The 26,615-nt window shown below is 43.9% G+C and overlaps 1 protein-coding gene across 3 annotated transcripts in view; it reads left to right on the top strand.

Annotated features, from left to right (window-relative positions):
- Positions 1-26,615, top strand: part of LOC112265433 (stAR-related lipid transfer protein 13) — a 94,665-nt gene that overhangs the window by 31,233 nt on the left and 36,817 nt on the right. The window contains exon 1 of one of the 3 annotated variants that reach the window (XM_024442723.2): positions 12,965-13,420. The exons of 1 other annotated variant lie outside the window; for it this stretch is intronic. In XM_024442723.2, coding sequence (XP_024298491.1) covers positions 13,297-13,420 — 124 coding nt within the window. In that variant the 5' untranslated portion in view covers positions 12,965-13,296. Of the gene's footprint in view, positions 1-12,964; positions 13,421-20,176; positions 20,558-26,615 lie in introns of those variants that run through there. One more of the 3 variants, XM_024442721.2, reaches the window with a different exon arrangement.

Raw genomic sequence — 26,615 nt, 5'->3', positions numbered from 1 at the left:
CCAGGAAAAAAGACACGTCTTTAAGACTCTTTGTACAACTGTCTTTCTTCTTTCGTTTATTTCCTCTTCACGCTTCAATTTCACCTTGTTATAATAAGGACTTGAGGCATCCTGCTGGATCTATTGACTCTACTGTCAGGCTGCTGCTTTGATCAACTCTACAGAGTACTGACTCACTGGTTAACCATGGAGGAGTCCTCCTCATCATGATTACACCCCCAACATGTCATCCTCACGTGAGATCACCATACCCTGGTTTAGTCATAAATAGCAAATAGTTGTGAGTAGACAATCTTTTTGAGGTTTCTGTTATTTTTTTGTAATTTTACTCCCCAACGGGCTCGGGAGAGGCGAAGGTCAAGTCATGCGTCCTCCGAAACACGACCCGCCAAAATGCGCTTCTTAATGCGCTTCTTAACACTCGCTCAACCCTGCCGAACCAATGTGTTGGAGGAAACACGGCTGGTAATGGCACAGCCTGGGATTGAACCCCAGTCTGTAGTGATGCCGCAACACTGCGAAGCAGTGCCTTAGACCGCTGCGCCACTCGGGAGACCCCTTTTTGAGGTTTCTTAATCAAATAGATGCTAATTGTCTTGTTTATATGGGATTTACTGGCAGGGTAGCCTAGTGGTTAGAGCGTTGGACTAGTAACTGGAAGGTTGCAAGTTCAAATCCCTGAGCTGACAAGGTAGAAATTTGTCGTTCTGCCCCTGAACAGGCAGTCAACCCACTGTTCCTAGGCCGTCATTGAAAATAAGAATTTGTTTTTAATTAACTGACTTGCCTAGTTAAATAAAGGTAAAATAAAAAAATATAGAGTTCTGCTCCATTAATATGAACTTGGCTGAAGCTGAGTGGAGTCAATCGATGCTGCCACAGGAACCATTCCTAGAACACTAGAACAGGAACATAAGAACATTAGGCCTCACCCCCCTATCTGAGATACCTACTGCAGCCCTCAATCCTCCACATACAACACCCATTCTGCCAGTCACATTCTGTTAAAAGTCCCCAAAGCACACAAACATCCCTGGGTCGCTCCTCTTTCCAGTTAACTGCAGCTAGCGACTGGAACGAGCTGCAAAAAACACTCAAACTGGACAGTTTTATCTCCATCTCTTCATTCAACGACTCAATCATGGACAGTCTTACTGACAGTTGTGGCTGTTTCACGTGATGTATTGTTGTCTCTACCTTCTTACCCTTTGTGCTGTTGCCTGTGCCCAATAATGTTTGTACCATGTTGTGCTGCTGCCATGTTGTATTGATACCATGTTGTGTTATGTGTTGCTGCCATGCTATGTTTTGTGGTGTCTCTCTTGTTGTGATGTGCGTTTTGTCCTATATTTTTATTTTATTTTGTATGTTTAATCCCAGCCCCCGTCACCTAAGGAGGCCTTTTGGTAGGAAGTCTTTAATAAAGGTTAAATAAGATAATCATGTAACCGTTGGCGTTGGAAGAAGGTGAGGACCGAGGTGCAGCATTGTATGTGTCCATATTTATTAAATGAACACCAAAATAACAACGAGAAACGACCGAAAACAGTTCTGGCTGGTGCAGACATACAACAGAAAACAATCACCCACGAAACACAATAGAAAACAGGCTACCTAAACATGGTTCTCAATCAGGGACAACGATTGACAGCTGCCTCTGATAGAGAACCATACCAGGCCAAACACAGAAATAGCTAATCATAGAAAAACTAACATAGACAACCCACCCAAATCACGCCCTGACCATACTAAAACAAAGACATAACAAAATAACTAAGGTCAGAATGTGACAAATCAGAGATGATCAGAGATAATGTGGAATAACACTGCTGTGAAGTTCTGCATTCTGCCAAGCTGTTTCTTCTCCCCAGACTCCCATAACATGGCTGTAGTCAGTGTGATCATTCATCTTGGTGTGAAACGAGGTCTGTGCTGGCTCAGTCAGTATATACAGTATTCTAAATCACTGCTATGGGTCCTGGGTCCAGATGACTCCAGTGCCTGTTATATAACTCCAGGCCAGGCTGCTGGTAATCATCCAGAAGTTTGTCTTTTTTCTGTCTTTGTTTAACTCATCTCTGTTCCACCCTAGGCACATCACATCGCTCCCAGCTGCCTTGCCAAACCTAGGCCCCTTCCGTCTTCCCTCTCTCTCCCCTTCTCTCACTCTTTCTGTCTCGCTCTCTTTCTCTCCCCAGCCTCACTCTCCCCCCTCTCCATCTCTCCCCAACCTCTCTCTTGCTCGTCCACCCTCAACCCTTTTCTCCTCTCTTTGCCCTCTGCCAGTGACCTTAGACAACAGCCTCTCTACTATTTTACTACAATGCTCCCAGGCTTACACACACACACACACACACACACACACACAATTGATGATGAGGGAGAATGGGGTATCACCTGTAGAACTGTAAACAGAACAGAGGCAGAACATAGTCTGAGGGCGAGCATGTTGAAATCAGACAGTCCCTCTCTTACTGATGTGTTCATGATCACATCTATGTATGGTTTCAGTCAAGGTCATGAGGGGGACAGAGGGTGAAGAGGACCGAGGTAAGGGGAAGTCTAGTAGAGGGTGTGTGTGAGTGAGGGTGGTTGGGGGAGTAAAGTGATAGCTGGTCAGAGAAGATGACCTGCAACAGATCAGGAAACAGGGATGTCAAGGACAGATCAATACATTCTATACAGAAATACATGACACATTCCCTACATAGTGCACTACTTTTGACCAGAGCCATATGGGCCATGGTTAAAAGTAGTGCCCTACATAGGAGAATATAGTGTAATGGGTGAAGTGGGTGAAGGATCCCCGATTGGATGAAGATATTGTTGCTGTGGCCTCAATAGAAAACATGTGTTCTCTCCAAGGTGGCCTATATTCAGTAAAGGCACTGTGTGCGCTCGTTTGTGTTTTCCATGGAATGTGACCAGGACATTCAGCATTTTGATCCATTTAGCGACCTTAAAATACTATAATAGACAGCAGGTCTGGACTGTGTTGATGTGTCAGTAGTGGCCGCACTCAGAACTTGGAACTCCTGGAAAACCTGTTTCCATGTCATTATACTGTTATTCACTCCCCCTCCTCTCATTGGCCAGCACGGTCCGATCTATGACATCATGTGTTATATTTACTAGCCAGTCGTCATGTGTAGCTTTATAAAGAACTCCTCCTGACCAGAGCATGAAACATTCCACACAGGGTAAGATGGAAAATAACTTGTGGTTTCCTGAGTCCACAGACCAGCCAGACTGTTTGACAGGAGAAGAAAAACTGTCAGAGGTTTTAAAAAGACTCTCTCCTAAATATGCAGTCATTAGAGAGACTATTCTTCATTAGGCCTGGGAGAAGATGTGAGAAACTACAACTAGAAACCTTCATTAGTAACATTGTATTTAAACTTTTGTCATTTAAAATGCCACATGAGCATGGCCAGGAAATCCACATCATTATAAGAATGAATGACCAAATCTACAGTACCAGTAAAAGGTTTGGACAACCCTACTCATTCCAGGGTTTTATATTGTAGAATAATAGTGAAGACATCAACACTATGAAATGACACATATGGAATCATGTAGTAACCAAAAAAGTGTTAAACAAATAAAAATATATTTTAGTCAATCCGGAAAATTTCAAGAACTTTGAAAGTTTCTTAAAGTGCAGTTGCAAAAACCATCAAGCGCAATGATGAAACTGGCTCTCGTGAGGACTACCATAGGAAAGGAAGACCCAGAGTTACCTGCAGTGGATAAGTTCATTGGAGTTACCAGCCTCAGAAATTGCAGCTCAAATAAATGCTTCACAGAGTTCAAGTAACAGACACATCTCAACATCAACTGTTCAGAGGAGACTGCGTGATTCAGGCCTTCATGGTCAAATTGCTGCAAAGAAACCACTACTAAAGGACACCAATAAGAAGAAGTGACTTGCTTGGGCCAAGAAACACAAGCGATGGACATTAGACTGGTGTAAATCTGTCCTTTGGTCTGATGGGTCCAAATTTGAGATTTTTGGTTTCAACCGCCGTGTGACGCAGAGTACGTGAACAGATGTGAGGTTCCCACCGTGAAGCATGGAGGAGGAGGTGTGATGGTGTGGGGGTGATTTGCTGGTGACACTGTAGGTGATTTATTTAGAATTCAAGGCACACTTAACCAGCATGGCTACCACAGCATTCTGCAGCGATACACCATTCCATCTGGTTTGTGCTTATCATTTGTTTTTCAACAGGACATTTACATAAAACACACATCAAGGCTGTGTAAGGGCTATTTGACCAAGAAGGAGAGTGATGGAGTGCTGCATCAAATGACCTGGCCTCCACAATCTCCCGACCTCAACCCAATTGAGATGGTTTGAGTTGGAATGAGTTGGACCTAAGAGTGAAGGAAAAGCAGCCATAAAGTGCTCAGCATATGTGAGAACTCCTTCAAGACTGTTGGAAAAGCATTCCAGGTGAAGCTGGTTGAGAGAATTCCAAGAGAGTGCAAAGCTGTCATGAAAGGAAAAGGGTGGCTACTTTGAAGAATCTGAAATATAAAATATATGTTGAATTGTTTAACACTTTTTTGGTTACTACATGTTTCCATGTGTTTTTTTACAATGTAGAAAATAGTAAAAATAAAGAAAAACCCTTGAATCAGTAGGTGTGTCCAAAGTTTTGTCTGGTACTGCATGTAATCTATCCTTCACAAAACATTATCAATCCACCCCCTTTCCTCTTCCATCTCTTTCTCTTTGTCTGTGTGAGTGTCCGTGCGTGCGTGCATACAGTGGGGAGAACAAGTATTTGATACACTGCCGATTTTGCAGGATTTCCTACTTACAAAGCATGTAGATGTCTGTAATTTTTTATCATAGGTACACTTCAACTGTGAGAGACGGAATCTAAAACAAAAATCCAGAAAATCACATTGTATGATTAAGTAATTAATTAGCATTTTATTGCAAGACATAAGTATTTGATACATCAGAAAAGCAGAACTTAATATTTGGTACAGAAACCTTTGTTTGCAATTACAGAGATCATATGTTTCCTGTAGTTCTTGACCAGGTTTGCACACACTGCAGCAGGGATTTTGGCCCCCTCCTCCATACAGACCTTCTCCAGATCCTTCAGGTTTCGGGGCTGTTGCTGGGCAATACAGACTTTCAGCTCCCTCCAAAGATATTCTATTGGGTTCAGGTCTGGAGACTGGCTAGGCTACTCCAGGACATTGAGATGCTTCTTACGGAGCCACTCCTTAGTTGCCCTGGCTGTGTGTTTCGGGTCGTTGTCATGCTGGAAGACCCAGCCATGACCCATCTTCAATGCTCTTACTGAGGGAAGGAGGTTGTTGGCCAAGATCTCACATACATGACCCCATCCATCCTCCCCTCAATACGGTGCAGTCGTCCTGTCCCCTTTGCAGAAAAGCATCCCCAAAGAATGATGTTTCCACCTCCATGCTTCACGGTTTTGATGGTGTTCTTGGGGTTGTACTCATCCTTCTTCTTCCTCCAAACACGGCGAGTGGAGTTTAGACCAAAAAGCTCTATTTTTGTCTCATCAGACCACATGACTTTCTCCCATTCCTCCTCTGGATCATCCAGATGGTCATTGGCAAACTTCAGATGGGCCTGGACATGACCTGGCTTGAGCATGGCTTGACCTTATGTGCGCTGCAGGATTTTAATCCATGACGGCGTAATGTGTTACTAATGGTTTTCTTTGAGACTGTGGTCCCAGCTCTCTTCAGGTCATTGACTAGGTCCTGCCGTGTAGTTCTGGGCTGATCCCTCACCTTCCTCATGATCATTGATGCCCCACGAGATGAGATCTTGCATGGAGCCCCAGACCGAGGGTGATTGACCGTCATCTTGAACTTCTTCCATTTTCTAATAATTGCTCCAACAGTTGTCACCTTCTCACCAAGCTGCTTGACTATTGTCCTGTAGCCCATCCCAGCCTTGTACAGGTCTACAATTTTATCCCTGATGTCCTTACACAGCTCTCTGGTCTTGGCCATTGTGGAGAGGTTGGAGTCTGTTTGATTGAGTGTGTGGACAGGTGTCTTTTATACAGGTAACGAGTTCAAACAGGTGCAGTTAATACAGGTAATGAGTGGAGAACAGGAGGGCTTCTTAAAGAAAAACTAACAGGTCTGTGAGAGACGGAATTCTTACTGGTTGGTAGGTGATCAAATACTTATGTCATGCAATAAAAGGCAAATTAATTACTTAAAAATCATACAATGTGATTTTCTGGATTTTTGTTTTAGATTCCGTCTCTCACAGTTGAAGTGTACCTATGATAGAAATTCCAGACCTCTACATGCTTTGTAAGTAGGAAAACCTGCAGAATCGGCAGTGTATCAAATACTTGTTCTCCCCACTGTAGGTGTGTGTGTATGCTGCATATGTGCATCTGCGTGCGTGTGTTGGGATAGGGGGGTGGGGGGTTCAGTGCTAATAAAAGCCAGGAGGTGCAGACAGTAAATGGGTTCCCATGGATTATAGTGCCTAACAGAGCCTTAACAGATCCAGGCTTGACAACATTACATGCCATGTCATTCTCCTCTTGTTTAACAGTGAAGAAACAATAGTCATGTTAGCTTGGCTTGCCAGTTACACTCTCTCTCTTGAGGCCACTTTGTAGGCCTTTGAGTGGTCACTCAAAGTCACTATTACGATCCTGAAACTAACAGTCTATTACAGTCTAGTACGACTAAATGTTACATACTTTAGCAGCAGGCTGACTTACTGTCATACTGTTCATGTTTTGGTGGACTCCAGGAAAAGTAGCTGCTGCTTTTGCAACAGCTAATGGGGATCCTAATAAAATACCAAAACCAATGGTATGTGTGTGTCTTTGTGTGTGTGTAGGCTCTCTCTGGAGAACCCTGCTCCTACTCTAACCCCTAATTCCTCATTTTAACCTACATACAGATGACAAGTTGCTCCTCTGGAAAAATAGCATCTTGGGAATATATGTTCAGGAAATGTGCAGTGCATGACTGAGACGGGCCTGTAAGAGTGGGGTGAGGGGGGAGTTGGGGGCGTGTGAGTTCCCTGGTGCGTCTTGTTTCCATTCGGTTGGGAGTGTAATCCCCCCGACTATTGAGGGGGTGTGGCATGGGACCTCATCATCCAATCACAGAGCAAAATCAGCTTCCCCACATCTGGGATTTTCCCACCGTGCCGATCGGACAACATTCTGAACACACACACACACACACACACACACACACACACACACACACACACACACACACACACACACACACACACACACACACACACACACACACACACACACACACACACACACACACACACACACACACACACACACACACACACACACACACACAGGAGAAAGAAAGGGAGAGAGCAAAGAAGTAAACTAGCTCTCTGAGAAGTTGCCAGTTTCTCAACAAGATGAGAAGTGAGTGGTTTGTGAAATGGCCTGTCCAAAACAAACATTGAGAGAGTCAAAGAGGAGATGAGGGGAGAGGGGAAGCCCTGTTCCTGATGATTGATATTTCCTCTCTCTGCATCTTCCTCCTTCCCTGCTTCCCTCACTCCCCCCACCCCTACAATCGCTCTCTGTCTCAGTCTACCCATAATATTCTACAGAGATAACAACAACCTTTGTTCTGGGTGGTAGAGGGTTTCAAACCAAGGTTGGGGTCAATTCAGTGTGTGCATGTGTGTGTGTGTGTGTGTGTGTGTGTGTGTGTGTGTGTGTGTGTGTGTGTGTGTGTGTGTGTCCTGCAGGTGGCATTCTGCCCAATGGGGCCTGAACAAGTGGAGCTGAAAATAGTAACAAGCAGGTCACTGCTGAGGAGTTCCATGCATTGCATAGTTATTAGCCTTTAAAGAGGGAGCAGCAGTGTGTTGTTCTCCAGTATGATATAGCCTGGTACTGACCCTGCAGTGTGTTGTTCTCCAGTATGATATAGCCTGGTGCTGACCCTGCAGTGTGTTGTTCTCCAGTAAGGTATAGCCTGGTACTGACCCTGCAGTGTGTTGTTCTCCAGTATGATATAGCCTGGTGCTGACCCGGCAGTGTGTTGTTCTCCAGTAAGATATAGCCTGGTGCTGACCCTTCAGTGTGTTGTTCTCCAGTATGATATAGCCTGGTGCTGACAATGCAGTGTGTTGTTCTCCAGTATGATATAGCCTGGTGCTGACAATGCAGTGTGTTGTTCTCCAGTATGATATAACCTGGTACTGATCCTGCAGTGTTTTCTTCTCCAGTATGATGTAGCCTGGTGCTGACCCTTCAGTGTGTTGTTCTCCAGTATGATATAGCCTGGTGCTGACTCTGCAGTGTGTTGTTCTCCAGTAAGGTATAGCCTGGTACTGACCCTGCAGTGTGTTGTTCTCCAGTATGATATAGCCTGGTGCTGACCCTGCAGTGTGTTGTTCTCCAGTATGATATAGCCTGGTGCTGACCCTGCAGTGTGTTGTTCTCCAGTAAGATATAGCTTTGAGCTGACCCTGCAGTGTGTTGTTCTCCAGTACGATATAGCCTCGGGCTGACCCTTCAGTGTGTTGTTATCCAGTATGATATAGCCTGGTGCTGACCCTGCATTGTGTTGTTCTCCAGTATGATATAGCCTGGTGCTGACCCTTCAGTTTGTTGTTCTCCAGTATGATATAGCCTGGTGCTGACCCTGCAGTGTGTTGTTCTCCAGTATGATATAGCCTGGTACTGACCCTTCAGTGTGTTGTTCTCCAGTATGATATAGCCTGGTGCTGACAATGCAGTGTGTTGTTCTCCAGTATGATATAGCCTGGTACTGATCCTGCAGTGTGTGGTTCTCCAGTATGATATAGCCTGGTACTGATCCTGCAGTGTGTTGTTCTCCAGTATGATATAGCCTGGAGCTGACCCTGCAGTGTGTTGTTCTCCAGTACGATATAGCCTGGGGCTGACTCTGCAGTGTGTTGTTATCCAGTATGATATAGCCTGGTGCTGACCCTGCAGTTTGTTGTTCTCCAGTATGATATAGCCTGGAGCTGACCCTGCAGTGTGTTGTTCTCCAGTACGATATAGCCTGGGGCTGACTCTGCAGTGTGTTGTTATCCAGTATGATATAGCCTGGTGCTGACCCTGCAGTGTGTTGTTCTCCAGTATGATATAGCCTGGTGCTGACCCTGCAGTGTGTTGTTCTCCAGTAAGATATAGCCTGGTGCTGACCCTTCAGTGTGTTGTTCTCCAGGATGATATAGCCTGGTGCTGACAATGCAGTGTGTTGTTCTCCAGTATGATATAGCCTGGTACTGATCCTGCAGTGTTTTGTTCTCCAGTATGATATAGCCTGGTGCTGACCCTTCAGTGTGTTGTTCTCCAGTATGATATAGCCTGGTGCTGACCCTGCAGTGTGTTGTTCTCCAGTAAGATATAGCCTGGAGCTGGCCCTGCAGTGTGTTGTTCTCCAGTACGATATAGCCTGGTGCTGACCCTGCAGTGTGTTGTTATCCAGTATGATATAGCCTGGTGCTGACCCTTCAGTGTGTTGTTATCCAGTATGATATAGCCTGGTGCTGACCCTGCATTGTGTTGTTCTCCAGTATGATATAGCCTGGTGCTGACCCTTCAGTTTGTTGTTCTCCAGTATGATATAGCCTGGTGCTGACCCTGCAGTGTGTTGTTCTCCATTATGATATAGCCTGGGGCTGACTCTGCAGTGTGTTGTTCTCCAGTATGTTATAGCCTGGTGCTGACCCTTCAGTGTGTTGTTCTCCAGTATGATATAGCCTGGTGCTGACCCTTCAGTGTGTTGTTCTCCAGTATGATATAGCCTGGTGCTGACCCTTCAGTGTGTTGTTCTCCAGTATGATATAGCCTGGTGCTGACCCTGCAGTGTGTTGTTCTCCAGTAAGATATAGCCTGGAGCTGACCCTGCAGTGTCAATCAGCCTGAACCCTATACCAGGGCAGAGAAATGAGCAGTGAATATCCTGGTGGAAATTAAGTAATGTTATCCCAGCTGGACGCGGAGAGAGGGAGAAAGAGAGAGTGGAGACAAAGTTGAGCCCAAAAACATCCATGGGATTTGCGTGAACAGCAACCTTAGGAAAATCCTCTGCATTATCATTAACAGCAGACTCGTACATTTCAATGTACGAGAAAACATTGTACTAAGCAAATTTCAAATTAGATTTTTGCCAAATTACAGTACGACAGACCACGTATTCACCCTGCACACCCTAATTGACAAACTAACAAAACAAAGGCAAAGTCTTCTCATGCTTTGTTGATTTCAAAAAGCTTTTGAGAATTTGGCATGAAGGCCTGCTATTGAAATTGATGGAAAGTGGTGTTGGGGGAAAAATATACAACATTATAAAATCCATGTACACAAACAACAAGTGTGCGGTTAAAATTGGCAAAAAACGCACACATTTCTTTCCACAAGGCCGGGGGGTGAGACAGGGATGCAGCTTAAGCTCCACCCTATCAACGAATTGGTGAGGGCACTAGAACAGTCTGCAGCACCCGGACTCACCCTACTAGAATCTGAAGTCATATGTCTACTGTTTGCTGATGATCTGGTGCCTCAACCATGGAAGGCCTAAAGCAGCACCTAGATCTTCTGCACAGATTCTGTCAGACCTGGGCCCTGACAGTAAATCTCAGTAAGACAAAAATATTTGTGTTCAAAAAAAGGTCCAGTTGCCAGGACCACGAATACAAATTCCATCTAGACACCGTTGCCCTAGAGCACACAAAAAACTATACATACCTTGGCCTAAACATCAGTGCCACAGGTAACCTCCACAAAGCTGTGAACGATCTGAGAGACGAGGCAAGAAGGGCTTCTATGCCATCAAAAGGAACATAAAATGTGACATACCAATTAGGATCTGGCTACAAATACTTGAATCAGTTATTGAACCCATTGCCCTTTATGGTTGAGAGGTCTGGGGTCCGCTCACCAACCAAGAATCACAAAATGGGACAAACACCAAATTGAGACTCTGTATGCAGAATTCTGCAAAAATATCCTCTGTGTACAACGTAACACACCAAATAATGCATGCAGAGCAGAATTAGGCTGATACCCACTAATTATCAAAATCCAGAAAAGAGCCGTTAAATTCTACAACCACCTAAAAGGAAGCGATTCCCAAACCTTCCATAACAAAACCATCACCTACAGAGAAATGAACCTGGAGAAGAACCCCCTAAGCAAGCTGGTCCTGGGGCTCTGTTCACAAACACAAACAGGCCCCACAGAGCCCCAGGACAGCAACACAATTAGACCCAACCACATCATGAGAAAACAAAAAGAGAATACAGAGCAAACTACAATGCTATTTGGCCCTAAACAGAGAGTACACAGTGGCAGAATACCTGACCACTGTTACTGACCCAAAACTAAGGAAATATTTTAATTATGTACAGACTCAGTGAGCATAGCCTTGCTATTGAGAAAGGCAGCCGAAGGCCGCACACTGCCCACAAAATGAGGTGGAAATTGAGCAGCACTTCCTGACCTCCTGACAAATATATGACCATATTAAGAGACACATATTTCAAAGAATTCAGGAAAAAAAACACTACAACACTATATATAGACATAATATGACATAATATTAAATATCTGTATACTTTTGGAACTTTTGTGAGTGTAATGTTTACTGTTAATATTTCATTGTTTATTTATTTTTTGTTTATTATCTATTTCACTTTCTTTGGCAATGTAAACATGTTTTCCATGCCAATAAAGACCTTAAATTGAAATAGAGAGGCAGAGAGAGAGGCAGAGAGAGAGGCAGAGAGAGAGAGGCAGAGAGAGAGAGGCAGAGAGAGAGAGGCAGAGAGAGAGAGAGAGAGAGAGGGGCCAGGTCAGAACTATCCATTATAGAAGCTGTCTGTCAGTTTTCAGCTGGTCATTGTGTATTATATATCTGAGAGAATTGTATTACTGTATCGCTGCCTGCTGAGGTTTAGCTAGGTTGACATTATATGATAGGCTGAACAGGGAATAAGACAGTTATTACACTACTTTTACACTGTACTTTTACTCATGGCGCCCCCAGGCCATTAACTCCATAAAGCGGTTTATGTTTTTGTATATGAAAGCTATTGAAGACACATGGAGTACTCTACTACAGACTGAACCGGTTGTTGCTCCCTGTCCTCTGTCAGTTTAACTTAATATGATATTGACACAGCAAAGTCACCTTGATGTCTGGTGTGATATTGACACAGCAAAGTCACTATGATGTCTGGTGTGATATTGACACAGCAAAGTCACTATGATGTCTGGTGTGATATTGACACAGCAAAGTCACTATGATGTCTGGTATGATATTGACACAGCAAAGTCACTATGATGTCTGGTGTGATATTGACACAGCAAAGGCACTATGTCTGGTGTGATATTGACACAGCAAAGTCACTATGGTGTCTGGTGTGGTATTGACACAGCAAAGTCACTATGTCTGGTGTGATATTGACACAGCAAAGTCACTATGATGTCTGGTGTGGTATTGAGACAGCAAAGTCACTATGATGTCTGGTGTGGTATTGGCACAGCAAAGTCACTATGATGTCTGGTGTGGTATTGACACAGCAAAGTCACTATGTCTGGTGTGATATTGACACAGCAAAGTCAATAAGGTTAACCTTTCCTCTCCTTCAGGGGGGTTTGACCTCTGATAGGTTTGTGTATCAGAAACAAAAATACACTTCATTTTAACTCACTTGTTTAAATTGTATTTTTACATAAAACCTGACATCTTTATGAATCCATTTTGATGTAGCCCTAATTCCAATTTTCCTGTAACATTCCATGGTCATTACCTATTAGTCACAAGAGTGAATGCTCTGTTAAGTGTAGTGAAAGTGAGAGTAGCCTGGTGAGTGAGAGGGAAGAAGGGAGGGAGGGAAGTGGAGGGGTGAAAGATAGAGGTAGGGAGAGAGAGCAGCTAGTATAGTCTATCTATGCATACAGACTGACCGTCACCGTGGTGGAAACTTCAAACAGCCACACATCTGCTCCTAGCTTTGTCTGGCACGGGGGCTGCCGAATCGTCCGGTCGATCCTTTTCTAGGGAGTGAGTTAAATATCGTTTAACTGAATGACTTGGCAAATATGGATACTTAATACGGAACATCTGTTCGTTGGTTAAATGTATGGCTGGTTAATTAATGGTTACACTCTGTGGCAGTAACTCAGTACTACTCAGGCGAGGAAGCATCGCCGCGAGCGCAGGTGGTAAATCCAGGTGAATGAACCAATAATTGGTTCATGAGGACCGGGATTTGATTTATTATGGTGGACTCACGGATTTACTATGACAACTAAGAGCAAGTCGATGAAACTGAAGCTGCGGCGGTGTTTCAGTGAGACGCTGCGCGATTCCACGTCGAAAGCCTGGGATCTACTATGGAAAAATGTCAGGGATCGAAGACTCGCAGGTCAGTCTCCAAAAAGTATCGGTTGTAGTATTGAATACACACAATATTTATTTGATTTTATTTGTTGTAAGAAAATACCCATTCTTAATTTTGTTATATTTAAAACATATATTTGACAGATTTTAGCACAGAACGGTTTCTAACATGGTTTTATTAAACAAGTAGTTTAATAAGCCCACTAAATTACAAATCTGGCCGTTGTAGTTTATTTTCTAATCACAATGAACCAAGAGAATGTAAAGGGGAAATCAACAGTTGTTAGATTCATTGACTCTTGAAGAATATATCTTATAAATTCCTCATATTAGCTTTGTTCAACTGCCACACCGCATCAGAACCCAACATATAGGCTTGTTTTACTGGAATGTCTGTTAATTAACAAAGTTAATGTCAACAAAAACGATACAGTCTCAAAACTATAATTGATATCATGGATGGTCAGTCCTTGCATCCATAGCTCAGTCTATGTGGCCATTTATCCACCCCCATCCTCAGCTTTTTAACTAATCTGGGACGGGGACAACGCGTTGTTATTGTTTATACTGCTGATTGGTGCTTTAAACTATTCATCATACCGCTCATTGGTTGTTTGACACAGGCAGCACAATTCTGATCTTTTTTTCACGAATTGGTCTTTTGACTTTTCACGTCAGATCTTTTTTCAGCGATGATCTGATTGGTCAATAGACCAATTAGTGGGGGGAAAAAAATCAGAATTGGGCTGCCTGTGTAAACGCAGGCTATATGTACAGAATACATTCTGCACAGTTGTCCTCATAATTAGTCTTCTACAACAATCATACCCATTAACACGTGTCCACCAGGTGTACTTACCTTAGTGTCACATGGGATTTACCTCCCTCTTAATTATTCGTTTGTTTAAGGATCTTCTCATTTACAATAATAATTAGAATTTCCCAAAACAACTTATAATACAGTTTGATTTCTTATTCACTGCTGGTTGGTTATAATGATTCATTTGGATGTAATTAAAACAATATCACAAAATATGTGAGTAATGTTCTCACGTGTAGCACCAAAGCAAGACCCATTATTATCCCAATGTGAATTGAAGCTAAGCATGTAGGTGAGGTTTGAAACTGTGAGTTAGAGTCCAGACCCCCTACTGTCACTTCTGCCGAAGGCTGTACTTAATGGTTATAGGATGTTTCCTCGATTAGTTTGCCTCATAATTCAAATGTGAAGATTATTCATCCCAAATATCATTCCCTATATAGTGCACTACTTTTGACCCAGGGGCCTATACGGTTCTGGTAAAAAAAAAGTAGTGCACTATGCAGGGAATAGGATGCCATTTGGGACATCCACTAAGAGTTATTTCCTTCATGTACCTTTCTGTCAGAGATTTAAAATACAGCTGGAGCTGCTTGCTGGGAGAATGATTTTGTATTTTCTAAGGAGCTCCTGAAGCTTGGTCTGTGTGTGTAGAGAGCCGAGTACACCACTAGGTGGTGCCAGTCAAATTATCCATACAGTAGGACAGCCCAGTAGTCTAGTAGGTTATGAAATATCTGAGTGGGATTCCATTCTCCATCTGTATTTCACTGTTATTATTATGTTATGTGATGGAAGTTGCCCTCAACTGTCCCTGGAGATTGTAATTGAATCAGATTGGTGTCAGTTCTGTCTTCTTATTGCATCACTATGGGCTGGGTTTCCTGGACACAGTCCTAGACTATATAGCACTTTCAATGGAGATTTTCCATTGAGTTTGGTTTTTAGTGCAGGACTGGGCTTCATTTGTGTCCGGGAAACCGCCGCTATAAGCATATTTTATTGCTACACTATACTGTAGGTGCTATGTGTGATCATCCTTCACAATATTGTCTTTGTCTTGTTTTAGAAGCATGTCTATCTCTGTTTCTGCGTATTTAATGTTGTTTAAACCCTGTCAGTCCATCTCAACAGTGCAGTACTGAGACACCTCTCTGATTTAACTGCCTTTAGAGCCCTGTGGCTGCATTGTTGCTTCATTGTTGCTGCGTTGTTTGAAAGGTTGACACATGAATCCAACATTCTATTCCATATTTGTATCCTGGTGATATTCCATCCTCCTAGCCTTGGCCTGCTGTGTGTTTAGAAGCACTCTAAACAACGAGGGGCCGTTTGTGGGCTGGGCTTGGCTGGATACAGCTGAGTGTCTGGCCTGTGTGTGTGCATGCGTCGATCAGACCTGGCTGACTGGTGGTCTATTGCTTTTAACTGTCATAATGAGTCATCATTCTAACACATCTATTACATTTCTATGAGACCACTGAGTACAAGCACCTCTTTGGCAATGGTCTGGTCATAGAGATGCCTGTTGGTTGTGTTTTTACTGAGGAGGTATTCTAACATCTGTTACATGTCCTATAATCCAGCTCCATGAGAAGACCTGGCTGACATTGAGGGTCGTATAAGCAATAAGGCCTGAGGAGGTGTGGTATATGGCCAATATACCACGGCTAAGGGCTGTTCTTATGCATGATGCAACGCGGAGTGCCTGGACACAGCCCTTAACCGTGGTATATTGGCCATATATCACAACTCCCCGAGGTGGTTACCAACGTGATTAGAGCTGTTTTGTCATCGGTCTGATATACCATGGCTGTCAGCCAATCAGCTTTCAGGGCTCGAACCACCCAGTTTATAATGAGGGATAAAGGCTCTCTTCAGTTAGCACCTGCTCTAGAACATGTGCTTGGCATGAATAAGAGACTCCCAGACAAGACTGCGGTTGCTATGTCCTCAAAGTGAAAGCACCTGCTACAGTCATATCTGTCCTAGGGTTTCTCTCTTTGAAATGTCCTCAGTTCTTAGAATCAAAGAGGACATTCCTACTGCAGCCCAGCATCAGACCCAGTCTAAAGGGTTGATTATTTAGATCATGGTGTGGAATTCATCCGTCATTCTGAGGCTACCACAGGACAGGAGCCAGACCAAAGACAGAGCCATGCAGGGCTACCAGCGTCTATCTCTGAGTCACTCGCCACATCAAACCAGACCAGAGCCTAAACATTTACCCATTTGACTATATTCTCTGATCAGTCCTGGTTCCAGCCACCTGGTAATACTACTTCCAACTTATCACCACAGAGCACCTATCACCACAGAGCACCTATCACCACAGAGCACCTAGCACCACAGAGCACCTAGCATCACGTAGCTCAGACTACAGGAACGCTCAGAACAGTGCAGCCACCCAACACACCAGAGACAGGGACCTCCACCCCCTCACTGTGTGTGTGTGTGTGTGTTTAACAGTAGAGTCAACCTGAACAAACAGCTTATCCACAGTGTAACAGCTCCTGGTGTAGCCAGTCAAAGCCAGAGGTAGTGCATGAAAGCATGCAGAGGGTTGGGGGGCTCTGAAGTGAGCTAGGGGTGAATGGTGGTCTTTGTTGCCCAGGGAGGGTCCTACCAGCCAGAGGGACAGGGGCTGTTTGACTGTTTGGCTGCATCCCAAATGGTACCACCCTATTCCCCATATAGTGCACTAATTGTGACCAGAGCACTAAAGGGAATAGGGTGCCATTTGGGAGGCTGTTTATCTTGGTGGTGTGCTTACTAGCAGCCACAGTCCCACTCCTACCCCTGTCCTGTTCCAGTCCCATGTGGAGCCCTGTGCTGCAGGTAACACAGGCAGGCTGTGTGTTGAGAGGCTGGAAACCACCAGAGTGGCCCGCTGTGACGGGGAGTGAGTGGGTCTGCTCTGTTAGGATGTGGACTCTATTTTAAATGTGAATTATGACTTCTGTTGTTCCATCCTATTCCAAATGCAAAAAAACTACTGGAAAGTTATCAAGTCTCAATATATACTTTTATTACTATTTAGTTTAAACTTCACTGTTGACAACTGTATCTTATCATCATATCTCATTCTCAAGTGTTGTGGCGGTAACCTGGTGCAAGATCTGTTTAGTGCTCTAGAGAGTAGTGCTCTAGTAGTGGGGCTGTTTTAATGAACCAGAAAGCTTATTAGGGTCTGTATTAACCAGTACCAGTAACCACCTTATTAGGGTCTGTATTAACCAGTACCAGTAACCAGTAACCACCTTATTAGGGTCTGTATTAACCAGTACCAGTAACCAGTAACCACCTTATTAGGGTCTGTATTAACCAGTAACCACCTTATTAGGGTCTGTATTAACCAGTACCAGTAACCACCTTATTCGGGTCTGTATTAACCAGTACCAGTAACCAGTAACCACCTTATTAGGGTCTGTATTAACCAGTACCAGTAACCACCTTATTCGGGTCTGTATCAACCAGTACCAGTAACCACCTTATTAGGGTCTGTATTAACTGTATTAACCAGTACCAGTAACCACCCACCTTATTAGGGTCTGTATTAACTGTAACCAGTAACCATCTTATTAGGGTCTGTATTAACCAGTACCAGTAACCACCACCTTATTAGGGTCTGTATTAACCAGTACCAGTAACCAGTAACCATCTTATTAGGTCACTAACCACCTTATTAGGGTCTGTATTAACCAGTAACCACCTTATTAGGGTCTGTATTAACCAGTACCAGTAACCACCTTATTAGGGTCTGTATTAACCAGTACCAGTAACCACCTTATTAGGGTCTGTATTAACCAGTACCAGTAACCACCTTATTATGGTCTGTATTAACCAGTACCAGTAACCAGTAACCACCTTATTAGGGTCTGTATTAACCAGTAACCACCTTATTAGGGTCTGTATTAACCAGTACCAGTAACCACCTTATTAGGGTCTGTATTAACCAGTACCAGTAACCAGTAACCACCTTAGTAGGGTCTGTATTAACCAGTAACCACCTTATTAGGGTCTGTATTAACCAGTACCAGTAACCACCTTATTCGTGTCTGTATTAACCAGTACCAGTAACCACCTTATTCTGGTCTGTATTAACCAGTACCAGTAACCACCTTATTCTGGTCTGTATTAACCAGTACCAGTAACCACCTTATTAGGGTCTGTATTAACCAGTAACCACCTTATTAGGGTCTGTATTAACCAGTACCAGTAACCACCTTATTAGGGTCTGTATTAACCAGTAACCACCTTATTCGGGTCTGTATTAACCAGTACCAGTAACCAGTAACCACCTTATTAGGGTCTGTATTAACCAGTAACCACCTTATTAGGGTCTGTATTAACCAGTACCAGTAACCACCTTATTCGTGTCTGTATTAACCAGTACCAGTAACCAGTAACCACCTTATTAGGGTCTGTATTAACCAGTAACCACCTTATTAGGGTCTGTATTAACCAGTACCAGTAACCACCTTATTCGTGTCTGTATTAACCAGTACCAGTAACCACCTTATTCGGGTCTGTATTAACCAGTACCAGTAACCAGTAACCACCTTATTAGGGTCTGTATTAACCAGTACCAGTAACCACCTTATTCGGGTCTGTATTAACCAGTACCAGTAACCAGTAACCACCTTATTAGGGTCTGTATTAACCAGTACCAGTAACCACCTTATTCGGGTCTGTATCAACCAGTACCAGTAACCACCTTATTAGGGTCTGTATTAACTAGTAACCACCTTATTATGGTCTGTATTAACCAGTACCAGTAACCAATAACCACCTTATTAGGGTCTGTATTAACCAGTACCAGTAACCAGTAACCACCTTATTAGGGTCTGTATTAACCAGTAACCACCTTATTAGGGTCTGTATTAACCAGTAATCACCTTATTAGGGTCTGTATTAACCAGTACCAGTAACCACCTTATTATGGTCTGTATTAACCAGTACCAGGAACCAGTATCCACCTTATTAGGGTCTGTATTAACCAGTAACCACCTTATTAGGGTCTGTATTAACCAGTACCAGTAACCACCTTATTAGGGTCTTTATTAACCAGTACCAGTAACCAGTAACCACCTTAGTAGGGTCTGTATTAACCAGTAACCACCTTATTAGGGTCTGTATTAACCAGTAACCACCTTATTATGGTCTGTATTAACCAGTACCAGTAACCAGTAACCACCTTAGTAGGGTCTGTATTAACCAGTAACCACCTTATTAGGGTCTGTATTAACCAGTACCAGTAACCACCTTATTCGGGTCTGTATTAACCAGTACCAGTAACCACCTTATTCAGGTCTGTATTAACCAGTGTAGAGTTGAGATTCATTATAATCCAGGTGTTTAGGCTCAATGGTTTCTTCTTCACAAGGTGCCACAGGCTTCCTGTCCTGTTGACCCCCACTGTGAATGGAGACGGGCTGGGAGTGGTGTTGGAGTATGGGCGTGGGAAGGGGCCTGGGGGTGGAGAGGAGATATTAGCATTCTCCCTCTCGTTCATCTCTCTCCTTCTCTTTACTCTCTTCATTCTTTTTCCTTTGTCTACTCAGCATGGCAAAGAGACTCCCTTATCCTGACTAAACTTGGCACCTGTGTGCAGGTCCACTCTCCACAGCGTAGGATTGTTTTTGGGCAGGGCGGGTCTTAACAGTACTGTTTTTCTAAGCCCTCCCATTTCCTCCTCTCTGTCTTGTCCTCCTGCCTCCCTCCTCTCTGTGCTTACTCAGTTCACAGGCATTCTTCTGGTATTTATATTTCCCTCCAGACCAGCGTTCAGGCGTTCAGTCGGTTCCTTTCCCTCTCTCACACAGACAAAATGTGGATAGAGCTCAGCAAGGTGGGCAGTACTCCAAGTACTGATCTGCCACTGGCTGCTGTCCGGTCACCTGACCTGGAGAGGTGTAGTGTTGTGCTGGCACTCCTCCTCCCTCCCCTCTAGCCTCTCAGCTCTCCTTCCGAGCCCCAGCCTTTCAGATCACACTGGGCTGCTAGCGCCTGGATTTGAAGCCTTCTGCTGCTGGATCCTGTCTGAGAGAGTGTGTTTATCGGTCAGGGGCCAGTGTAGTGTGTGTGTCAGTCAGTCTAGCAGTGCCAGTGCTGTAGTAGTAGTCATGTACAGGGATCTGTCTGACAGAGACTCTGAGCCCCAGGGGCCAGGCAGTGAGTCTCTGGGCAGCAGTATGAGTCAGGACAGCCAGGACTGTCTGGGCAGTATGACCCAAGAGAGCCAGGATATCTACCTAAGGATGGACCACCACTGCCGTCGCTCCGGATACCGCCTGGGACGCATCATTGCCCGGCAACAGCTACTCCGGAGGATAGCTGGAGGTAGGAGGAGGAGTGATATCTCTGGTTCAGGGTGTTATGTACTGTTTGCTGACAGACTTAAGCTTCAGCAAGCCGCACATAACACCCAGGACTAGAGCTAGTTGAGTAGATACTGTAGTAGGAGTGGTGGTGGAAACTCTAAGTATGAGAACTTCTGGACTCTCATAGTATTATGATGGTGGATGTTGACCATATGAAGGCTGGTGTAGACAGACATTGTGAAGGACAATCAGATAGTTCCTTGTTCCTCTGTGAAGTTCAGCGACAGAGAGCCATAGTCTGTCATGGTTATCTAATCAGCCTATATCTTGATCTAGCAGCAGCCCTGCTCTGCTAGTGTGTGTGAGGACATGAGCGCTAGCTAGTGTCTGTCAGTGTGTAAGGACATGGCAAGGTGCTGTACTCTGTCAGCCAGGAAGGAACTCTAGTGTTGCTTAACGTAATAACACATTTAGCAAGCTGTGTAAAGGGTGACTAATATTGTTGTTCTAGACTAGCACACCACAGTGTTCCTACATACCAGAGGGTTGATTATGTGCACAGTTCCCTAGATATGTAAGACATAATGTGTCATTTGGTGTGGTAGCTGTGTTGTTGTATTGATCCTAAATAAGATACGCAAGTTAAGGCAACAGCACAGGAAGTGCATTATGTTAGGAGCATCACACGTTATTCCTTATCAGCCCCACCTGAACCCTGATAGCTGACCTACAGTACCTTCAGAAAGTATTCACACCACTTGACTTGTTCCACATTTTGTTGTTTAACAGCCTGAATTTAAAATTGATTAAATGTAGATTTTGTGTCACTGGCCTACACACAATACCCGATAATGTCAAAGTAGAATTATGTTTTTAGAAATGTTTACAAATTAATTAAACATTTAAAGCTGAAATGTATTGAGTCAATACGTATTCAACCCCATTGTTATGGCAAGCCTAAATAAGTTCAGGAGTAAAAATTTGCTTAACGTGTTACATAATAAGTTCCATGGACTCACTCTGTGAGCAATAATAGTGTTTAACGTGATTTTTGAATGACCACCTCATCTCTGTACCCCACACATACAATCATCTGTAACGTCCCTCAGTCAAGCAGTGAATTTCAAACAGAGATTCAACTACAAAGACCAGGAAGGTTTTCCAATTCCTCGCAAAGAAGGGCACCTATGGTAGATGGTAAAAAAAAGCAGACATTGAATAAGCATGGTGAAGTTATTAGTTACACTTTGAATGTTGTTTCAATACACCCATTAACTTCAAAGATACAAGCATCCTTCCTAACTCATTTGCCAGAGAGGAAGGAAACCACTCAGGGATTTCACCATGAGGCCAATGGGGACTGGATTAACAATGTCGTTATGTTTGTGGCAAATCCAACAAAACACATCACTGAGTACCACTCTTCATATTTTCAAGCATGGTGGGGGGTGCATCATGTTATGGGTATGCTTGTCATCGGCAAGGACTAGGGAGTTGTTTAGGATAAAAATCTATGGAATAGAGCTAAGCAAAGGCAAAATCCTAGAGGAAAACCTGGTTCAGTTTGCTTTCCAACAGACACTGGGAGACAAATTCACCTTTCAGCAGGACAATAACCTAAATCACAAGTCCAAATATACACTGGAGTTGCCTACCAAGATGACATTGAATGTTCCTCAGAGGCCTTGTCACAGTTTTGACTTCAGTCGGCTTGAAAATATATGGCAAGACTTGAAAATGACTTTCTAGCAATGATCAACAACCAACTTGACAGAGCTTGAAGAATTCTTTAAAGAATAATGTACAAATACTGTACAATCCAAGTTCTTAGTGACATACCCAGAAAGACTCACAGCTGTTCGTGCTCATACACCTGCATTGCTTGCTGTTTGGGGTTTTAGGCTGGGTTTCTGTACAGCATTTTGTGACATCAGCTGATGTAAGAAGGGCTTTATAAATACATTTGATTGATTCTCGCTGCCAAAGGTGATTGTCTAACATGTATTGACTCAGGGGTGTGAATACTTATGTAAATTAGATATTTCTGTAGCTCATTTTCAATACATTTGCAAACATTTTGAAAAACATGTTTTCACTTGTCATTATGGAGGTATTGTGTGTAAGTGAGTGAGAAATAAAAAAACTCTTTAATCCATTTTGAATTCAGGCTATAACAAAATGTGGAATAAGTCAAGGCTAATAAATCATTTCTGAAGGCACTGTAGCAATTTTTTTATTTTTTTATTTCACCTTTATTTAACCAGGTAGGCTAGTTGAGAACAAGTTCTCATTCACAACTGCGACCTGGCCAAGATAAAGCATAGCAGTGTGAGCAGACAACACAGAGTTACACATGGAATAAACAATTAACAAGTCAATAACACAGTAGAAAACAAAGGGGGAGTCTATATACAATGTGTGCAAAAGGCATGAGGAGGTAGACGAATAGTTACAATTTTGCAGATTAACACTGGAGTGATAAATGATCAGATGGTCATGTACAGGTAGAGATATTGGTGTGCAAAAGAGCAGAAAAGTAAATAAATAAAAACAGTATGGGGATGAGGTAGGTGAAAATGGGTGGGCTATTTACCAATAGACTATGTACAGCTGCAGCGATCGGTTAGCTGCTCAGATAGCTGATGTTTGAAGTTGGTGAGGGAGATAAAAGTCTCCAACTTCAGCGATTTTTGCAATTCGTTCCAGTCACAGGCAGCAGAGTACTGGAACGAAAGGCGGCCAAATGAGGTGTTGGCTTTAGGGATGATCAGTGAGATACACCTGCTGGAGCGCGTGCTACGGATGGGTGTTGCCATCGTGACCAGTGAACTGAGATAAGGCGGAGCTTTACCTAGCATGGACTTGTAGATGACCTGGAGCCAGTGGGTCTGGCGACAAATATGTAGCGAGGGCCAGCCGACTAGTGCATACAAGTCGCAGTGGTGGGTGGTATAAGGTGCTTTAGTGACAAAACGGATGGCACTGTGATATACTGCATCCAGTTTGCTGAGTAGAGTGTTGGAAGCCATTTTGTAGATGACATCGCCGAAGTCGAGGATTGGTAGGATAGTCAGTTTTACTAGTGTAAGCTTGGCGGCGTGAGTGAAGGAGGCTTTGTTGCGGAATAGAAAGCCGACTCTTGATTTGATTTTTGATTGGAGATGTTTGATATGAGTCTGGAAGGAGAGTTTGCAGTCTAGCCAGACACCTAGGTACTTATAGATGTCCACATATTCAAGGTCGGAACCATCCAGGGTGGTGATGCTAGTCGGGCATGCGGGTGCAGGCAGCGATCGGTTGAAAAGCATGCATTTGGTTTTACTAGCGTTTAAGAGCAGTTGGAGGCCACGGAAGGAGTGTTGTATGGCATTGAAGCTTGTTTGGAGGTTAGATAGCACAGTGTCCAATGACGGGCCGAAAGTATATAGAATGGTGTCGTCTGCGTAGAGGTGGATCAGGGAATCGCCCGCAGCAAGAGCAACATCATTGATATACACAGAGAAAAGAGTCGGCCCGAGAATTGAACCCTGTGGCACCCCCATAGAGACTGCCAGAGGACCGGACAGCATGCCCTCCGATTTGACACACTGAACTCTGTCTGCAAAGTAATTGGTGAACCAGGCAAGGCAGTCATCCGAAAAACCGAGGCTACTGAGTCTGCCGATGAGAATATGGTGATTGACAGAGTCGAGTCGAATACAATAGAGGAACTAACAAACTGATTAAGCAATAAGATATATGGGCGTAGAAGATAATGTCCCTGGCGATAGCCAGCACAGTAAGCAATATGAATGAGTTTATGGTCAAACAATGACTGACTTGACCTTCAGCCTTCATTACTCTGCTGCTGTTATCTGCTCACAGGATTAGTCAACTGTGTGTGTGTGTGTGTGTGTGTGTGTGTTCCCTGGCCTGGCCCTGCCTTCAGGTCTGTCATTAGGGTTCTATTATGTCCAACATGAGTCCACAGAGAGAGTTTGACCTGAGAGGAGAGGAGCTGCAGTCCTTCCCTGTTCCTCCCTGTGTCTTTTGTATTTCACCCAGAGTGCTGTGGATGGCTTACCTGGGGAGGGGGCATGTTTGGGAGAGGGGGCATGCATTACAACAGAGGTGATATAGGTGGGTCTCCCCTCCTCCTCCCCCTGGGGGGGAGCATGTTTGGGAGAGGGGGCATGCATTACAACAGAGGTGATATAGGCGGGTCTCTCCTCCTCCTCCCCCTGGGGGGGAGCATGTTTGGGAGAGGGGGCATGCATTACAACAGAGGTGATATAGGCGGGTCTCCTCCTCCTCCCCCTGGGGGGGGAGCATGTTTGGGAGAGGGGGCATGCATTACAACAGAGGTGATATAGGCGGGTCTCCCCTCCTCCTCCCCCTGGGGGGGAGCATGTTTGGGAGAGGGGGCATGCATTACAACAGAGGTGATATAGGCGGGTCTCCCCTCCTCCTCCCCCTGCAAGTGTGAAAGGCAGGCTGTGGGCCCAGAAACTGGATCGAAGCTAGGCCACATTTCACCTCAGAGTAGAGCAGAGAACTCTCCATCAGTCAGCAGTAAAGCCTCAGGAAGAGTTTAGTCCTCATTTAGTCACTGTCCCTGGCAGGAGTCAGAATATACACTGCCTGTATTCTCAGTGTGACATAGGCAGCTGGCCTCTAACATCTCAGAGGAGTCAATGGATTCATGTTTAGCTGTTTCTGTGGACCGACAGACAGATCGACAGATAGAGAGGCGAGACACTGGAGTTATTGTTGTTTGACTGATTGATGCAGCTAGACTGTGTGGTTCTGTGGAGGTATTTTTCGACTCTGTTTCATGTGGAGGTATCGTGATGATCTTGGGTAGAGGAGGAAGAGGCCTGTAGAATCATGTGTCTGGGTCTGACTGCTCAGATCAAAGCTGTCTGGTGTGTGTCAGCTATTTAGGTCAGAGACGATGATAGCAGAAAATATGGTATGTTGTCGTATTGGATGTAACTTTTCTTTTTGTCAACATAAATCTAATCCTTATGTGACTCATGGCTGTCACAGTCATGGAAAGGATCTTAAAGGTTCTCTCTGTTGAGAAGATAACCGTTTTGTTCCTGCTATAAACACCTATTGTATCTTAATTCAACATATATAAGAAGGCATTTACTTTGTGGAATCATATTCTTAGGCTTAGGGTTAAGAATAGAGATTGCCAACCCTAGAAACAAAATATTTGCTTTGTCCTTTGTAAACCTCACACATTATTATTCGCTTGTAAGGAATGTATAAAATTAATAAAACAAATACTGATATTGTATGAAAAAAAAGATGGAAAATTATATTATTTTGTACTAATACAATTACAATTACTAATACAATTACTCAGAGAAAGTAATACAAAGTAATACAAATTATCGGCACCCCTGTTGTCAATCCTCCAACATCCTCCCCTTGTGAGGATAACGACGCTGAGCCTTTTTCTCTAATGTTTTAGGAGATTGGAGAACACATTGGGAGGGATCTTAGACCATTTCTCCATACAGAATCTTTCCAGATCCTTGAAATCCTTCATCCTTCTTATGGACTGCCCTCTCCAATTAAAACCACCCGTTTTCAATGGGGTTCAAGTCTGGGGACTGAGATGGCCATAGCAAAATGTACATTTTGTGGTCAATGAACCATTTGTTTGTGGATTTTGATTAGAGCTTGGGGTTATTGACATGCTGGAAGATCCACCTGGTAAAGTTCATGATGCCGTTGACCTTGACAAGAGCCCCAAGACCAGTGGAAGCAAAATAGCCCCGTAACATCAAAAATCAACCACCCTATTTTACTGTAGTTATGAGGTACTTTTCTGCATATGATTCTGTTTTGCAACGCCAAACCCATCACTAGTGTGGCCAAAGAGCTCTATGTACATGTCATCTGACCACGGCACCAGTTCTGTTCCAAGTGCCAATGCCTTTTATCAAACTCCAGGCAGTGTGGGCGGCAGGTAGCCTAGCGGTTAGAACGTTGGTCCAGGAATTGAGAGGTCGAATACCCAAGTCGACAAGGTGAAAAATCTATTGATGTGCCCTTGAGCAAGGCGCCGTACTACTTTGGCTGAC

The sequence above is a fragment of the Oncorhynchus tshawytscha genome, linkage group LG13, assembly GCF_018296145.1.
Source record: "Oncorhynchus tshawytscha isolate Ot180627B linkage group LG13, Otsh_v2.0, whole genome shotgun sequence".
Classification (NCBI taxonomy): Eukaryota; Metazoa; Chordata; class Actinopteri; order Salmoniformes; family Salmonidae; genus Oncorhynchus; species Oncorhynchus tshawytscha.
This window is presented reverse-complemented; position numbering and strand designations above follow the sequence as displayed.